Source organism: Pinus tabuliformis, chromosome 2_2 (assembly GCF_031772625.1).
Source record: "Pinus tabuliformis cultivar Carrire ecotype Pingquan chromosome 2_2, CPIR1, whole genome shotgun sequence".
NCBI lineage: Eukaryota > Viridiplantae > Streptophyta > Pinopsida > Pinales > Pinaceae > Pinus > Pinus tabuliformis.
Genome location: NC_142300.1, coordinates 437,957,138 through 437,963,007, shown reverse-complemented (window position 1 = coordinate 437,963,007; position 5,870 = coordinate 437,957,138). Strand labels below are relative to the sequence as shown.

The 5,870-nt window shown below is 35.8% G+C and overlaps 1 protein-coding gene across 1 annotated transcript; it reads right to left on the bottom strand.

Moving 5' to 3' along the window:
• Positions 1 to 519: 519 nt before the first annotated feature.
• LOC149193139 (flavonol synthase/flavanone 3-hydroxylase-like) lies at positions 520 to 4,518 on the bottom strand. Its single transcript, XM_089404798.1, has 3 exons — positions 3,029 to 4,518; positions 1,021 to 1,342; positions 520 to 895 (listed from the first exon to the last, which is right to left on the bottom strand). Exons 1-3 carry the CDS (start codon positions 3,565 to 3,567, stop codon positions 650 to 652), a joined length of 1,107 nt encoding a protein of 368 aa, XP_089260924.1. The 5' UTR covers positions 3,568 to 4,518; the 3' UTR covers positions 520 to 649.
• Between the last annotated feature and the right edge of the window lie 1,352 nt (positions 4,519 to 5,870).

Genomic DNA, 5,870 nt, shown 5'->3' with positions numbered 1-5,870 from the left:
ATCATTTTTACATTTCGAAAATATTAATCACTCATCATTCACAAGGTGGTAAAACCTATCCTAAGCCAACCTAACAACTTAATTACTAATCAAACACAAACATAAACATATACGTATTTCATGAACTATAATAATATTTTAATCAGTTCCTGTCAAATCGTTTCCGATCTTTAAAGTTAACATATATCCAATGAACTATTAAACTAAGCTGCTGGTGTTTTGAATATAGCATTAGCTTTAATACCATGTCCAGGTTGAACCATTAAACTAAGCTGCAGGTGTTTTGAATATAGCATTAACTTTAATACCATGTCCACGTTGAACTATTAAACTAAACTGCAGGTGTTCTGAATATAGCGTTAACTTTAAAATACCATGTCAGGTTGATTCGTTCTTGAATATATTATTCTTAACCACACAATTAATCTTATGTAAAATTATTCCAAAGAGACCATAAATATGTAAAATTATTCCAAAGAGACCAAGCATGTTTATGGGATTGTTTGTTGCACAAAAATCAACGATAAGCATTTCTTTATTTCTTTAAACATTGGAATGTGGGTTACAAGATTTGAATTAAGAAACACTCCGAAAACGAACACAACGAATCACACTGAATTCAAAATGTTTGGCACTCACATGACTTCAATTATAAAATCCTGTACCGTTCCACTGGATCATTAAACAAAAGCCTTTGCTTTCGCAGGCGAGACGCATAATCCTTGAAGGAGAAAGAGCTATAGCAAGGCCTCTGATCAGAATTCAGGACCTCTGGTATTGGGCAGACGATGCTCTCTGTGGATGGGGAATAGATTAGGGCCATGGAAGTGTAAGCCTGGTCACTTGTCACAGTCGGCCTCCCTACAGTACTCTCGTACTCTCCATTGCTCCAAACCTGCAAGTATAATTAAAAAATTTCAGTGGCTAATGTATTAGCTATTCTGCTATTTTATTTTTCAATTTCATAACATGGTATCCAAAACAATCAGTGTTGAATTTTTTGCAGGGACTATTGATTACCTTCATTATGTCGCCGAGGGTGACCAAGAGAGTGCCAGCCTGTGGGGAGACTCGAACCCAACTGCGATCCACATACACGTCGAAGCTATCAGAGGAGTTTTGGTATTGTAAGGTTAGGATAAAAGGATATGAATGCTTCAGACGGGCTGATTGGGGTTTTGCAGGCCCTTTCTGATTCGATATACAAATCACAGATGCATTATTCGCTGCAATGTCTGCCATGAAACTTGTTCGGTCCCAGTCACCAAGCCCCTCTAGTAAATGATCTAGGATCTCGCCTGCAACTTTCTCCATAGCGCTCGAATAATCCCCTAATGCACAGCTGCATACCAGAGTTCAAAACCGGTGAGGATTCAACGATTATGAATATTATAATTAAGCATAAATTACCATGGATTTGCAACTCATAACCATGATAGTGTGTCCAGATAGACAACAAATTGCTCTGGTTTTTGTTAACCAGAACATATTGGAGAATGGGTATGTGCTATCCTCAATTGAGATTCAAATCTTACTGGTGTCTCTAAGCCAACATGTTCTATGTGTGTGTTTAGATACTCAGATTGCATGACCTAACCTACATCAGTCTGTGACTTCTCCCCGTGTGAGACTTTTCCTATAATCTAATAATTCAATTCGTTTTACATTTATTGCTTGACTAAATCTCTAAAAAAATAAATATATATTTTAACCTCAGTTTGGGGGGCTAATGTGTACCTGAAGCTTTATAACTTGCAGATGAATACTAATCCCAAGTTTAGATCAATCTGTGTTAATGGCTATATTCAATATATCAAATACATATTCAAAATTCAATTTGTAGCTGTGACTTATTTTAATCCCATCCCAAGATCAATATGTGTTAATGGGCCTCCAGAAATGAATATTGACCCAAAAAAAGAGTTTGCCCTCATTAAATTTACTACGTTCTATGAACCAGTTATTTCTGATTAAAAGCTTGAACAAATTTTACACACATACAAAGATCATTGCAATACTACAACATTTCAGACAAATTCTGTCCTAATGTATTTAAGAGGCTGGCTTCTAGAAATGAAAACATGACATATCACTAAATACAATACTTTGCAAATACAATAAAAGTAAAAGTTAAAACTTGACCAAATACAAACACCTTGAAAATACAATAAAACTTCAGAAATGCTCTGCCATACTGTGCCATACTGTGAAAAGGAATTGAATATGCAATTTAATGTTCTGAAGCATCAGGTTTTTTTACATAAAGTTACACCATTTCATACTTGAGTTTGTAATTTTTCTAAGTGTCAGAAAGAATAGTAAGGTTTCCATCATATCACTCTGTGAAAAGGAATTTAATATGCAATTTAATGTTCTGAAGCATCAGGCTTTTTACATAGAGCTACAATATTTCATACTTGAGTTTGAGTTTGTAATTTTTCCTAAGTGTCAGAATGAATATTAAGGTTTCCATCATGTCACTGTGTTAATATTTAATGTAAACACTTCTAAGTGTCAGAATGAATATTAAGGTTTCCATCATATCGCTGTGTTAATATTTGAAGTAAACCCTACATTTACCATCATTCAATGCCGGGGGAAATAAAAACAACCTAACATAAATCCCCGTGCTTCCTCATCATCAATGCCGCCGTGCCCTTTGAAACTCCAGGTCTATATCAAACTCGAACAGATATGGGTTTTTCACATGTAACAGTCTGGAAATTTTACTGTGAACTATGTTGAAATCGATGCTAAACATTGAAACAACAAAACTGAACCCAAATTTTTACTGTATCGTATATTTAAATTGACTGTATTTTAGATGATTGAGAGCGTATTTCAGATTGTATTTCAGATTATTGAGAGGGTTTAATCGCCACTTGAATTTAAATTCAAGTTTCATTATGACATGATACTCCATTACGAGCTAGCTTTGTACGGATTATTTTAAGCCTGTTGAATCTTTAGACTAATAAAAGTTAAAAAAAAACAGAAGTACAGCATTTAAAAACCAAACTAAAGCTACCTGAAGTTACCACATCCCTCAGGCCATATATTTCTGATAAACTCTTCAATCTGGTTGGCCTCTTTTTCCAGCCAAAACGATTCCTGCCTCGCTGAAGTACTCGTATCGCATCCACCATCCTCGAATCCAAAAGGCGATTCCAGAGACCTTGACACCACTTCCTTTTTCTCCAGAGCCAGCTCGAACAATCCACCGCATTCCTTCTCGGCCCTCTCGGCCACATCGCAAGAAACGCCATGGTTTATCACCTGAAAGCACCCGAACTCCGCAGCAGAATCGGCGATCCTGCGCACCAAATCATCCCTCGCTGAAGACAAATCAATAACAGGAAGATCGCACTCCCTCACACTCGTGTTATGAGGGGATTCAGGCAAAACCAGACTCGAAATGCCAAGCGATTTCTCAAGAAAAGCCGAGAAAGCGTCGTTACTAACTGAAGTGCCAGAGGAGGAGTTGCCGCCCCCTTGGCTCGGTGTCGGAGGGGGGGCCCGAGAGCCACACAGAGTATTCCCCTGCTGCTGGACATTCATTGAAGACATATCTACACAGGCCGATAACAATCTCACAATAGCTTCGTAACTTAAATAACGAAAGTTAGGGGAAATTTTTCAAATCTGCAGAAGATATAGAAAAGAAGAAGATCGCGAAAACCTCGCCGATAATTAGAAAAAAGACATGGCACAAATCAAATTATTGGTTGAATTGAGAACAATTTAATGTTTTTTTTAACGGAAAACACCCAATTATAGTTGGATAGAAACTCTAGGTAATTGGGAATTTGAGTGACAACTCATACAAAAATCCACTGAGAATTAACCCTGAACTAATTGTAGAAACTTCCCCCAATGTTACAGGTAGCCACACCCCGACAGACTAGGGTTGGGAACATTATTAATTCATGCTTTGCTGAAATCACATCTGGGTATAAGATAAAGCTTCACAGAAGGCAGGCAGGCAGGTAGCCAGGCAGTCAGGGAGGGACTGGTGACCAGATGATAAATGAATTACTAGTATAATAAAAAGCTGAAGGAGATACAGTGTGCAGACAAAGCTGGTCACGCGCTCTCTGGAGACTTAGTATGATAAAACCAACACACGCGTATCGAGGCCGGTTCCTGTTCACTACGGATTTTGAGACAGAGAACCCGAATATTTTGAGATGGCGTTTGGTGTTTGTTGGTTGTTCCAAGAAGTTGTAGAATTAGGGTTTGTATGTATGTCGGTTCGTATTGTGCCTAATCCTCGTTTTTTCCTCGATCTCTCTGGAGCACTAACAATCTTTGTTTCTAATTATTTGTTTCTGTTAAGACAACAGAGGCCCACTTATGTTCTGAGCATTTCATGCCCACTATTTCCTGATCCTCAGGCCGATTCAATCTTCATTTGTCACCAGGTAGGCCCTGGAAAATGAGTAGGTTTTGAAATCCATGGCGATAATGGTAGTTACAACAGCCGCGCCCATTGGCTCAAGGGGCCTTCATTTCCTTTTACTTTTCAGAAGGAGATGGAGAGTACAGATGTGGATCTAATTTCAAATCATGAAAGTTGACAGGAATGTGGTGGTGCTCAACTCACATTAAGATTTTGATTTTGATAATCATTTTTATGGTTGTAAAGTGAAATTTAATAAATTAAGAGTGAGTAGTTTAGAATCCAGAGGGATTAAATTTTTTTTTTACCAATAAATTTTTTAGAATGTAAAATATAATGTGTTAATTTTTATTGATTTATTTTTAATTATATAATAGTGAATATTATTTTTCTATTTAGATTATAATTTTTATTTTTTATTTTTTTATTTTAAATGAGGATGAAGGGACTAACAATATATTTACTTAAATATAGTTATGCTTTCTTATTCCTGTTCCTTATCTAGTTTGACTAGCTATTTCCGAGTCAAATATCGCTGTTAGCAGGTCTAGTCATTTCCCAGTCAAATATCGTTGTTGGCAGGTCTAGGCTACCAGTGAAATATAGTCGTTGCCTGGTCAAATATAGTCGTTGGAGGGGTCTAGTCATTTCCCAGTCAAATATCGTTGTTGGCAGGTCTAGGCTACCAATTAAATATAGCCGTTGCCTGGTCAAATATAGTCGTTGGAGGTTCTGCTCTGATTATTTAACATGCAGCCTAGATTTGATTCTTCAACTTGAGGATGAAGCACACTGGTTGGTTAGCCTACCAGTGAAATATCGCCGTTGCCTGGTCAAATATAGTCGTTGGATGTTCTGCTCTGACTATTTAACATGTAGCCTAGATCTGATTCTTCAACTTGTCCTGAGGATGAACCACACTGGTTGGTTCGAAACTCGTCGACAAATGATTTATCATGTGATTTACGCAGAAAAACTTTTTCTCATGAACTTTATATGGATCACAGAAGCCTCAATTCAACAATTATTTTCTATTTAGAATATAATTTTTATTTTTTATTTTTATTTTTTTTTAAATGAGGACGGAGGCACTGACAAACATGCTCTCTCATATTGAGGTGTAGAATGAGCCTCTTGGCTCAATAAGATTTTTTTATTAATGAGTTGAAATTTAGTGATCAAAATATTTGTGAAATTATATGGATTTTTATGTTTAAAATATATCTTTAATATATAATTAGATTCAAACATTAAAAAAAAAATATTTATGGTTGACTATGTGAAGTAAAAGTATTAATAGTTAGTACAATCATATAAATTAAATATTGTTAAATATAGGTAAACATCAATTCATAATAAATATAAAACCACTTATCATATTATACATTTCACATTACCAAAATTTAAAAGTATTAATAGTTAGTACAATCATATAAACTAAATATTGGTAAATATAAATAAACATCATTTC

Bases quoted from the DNA above. Each gene is read 5' to 3' on its own strand.
- LOC149193139 (XM_089404798.1), bottom strand. From the start codon at position 3,567: ATGTCTTCAATGAATGTCCAGCAGCAGGGGAATACTCTGTGTGGCTCT. The intron at 1,343-3,028 runs GTAGCTTTAGTT...TCTGGTATGCAG, and splicing joins GAGGGATGTGGTAACTTCAG to CTGTGCATTAGGGGATTATT. The intron at 896-1,020 runs GTAATCAATAGT...TTATACTTGCAG, and splicing joins CCCTCGGCGACATAATGAAG to GTTTGGAGCAATGGAGAGTA.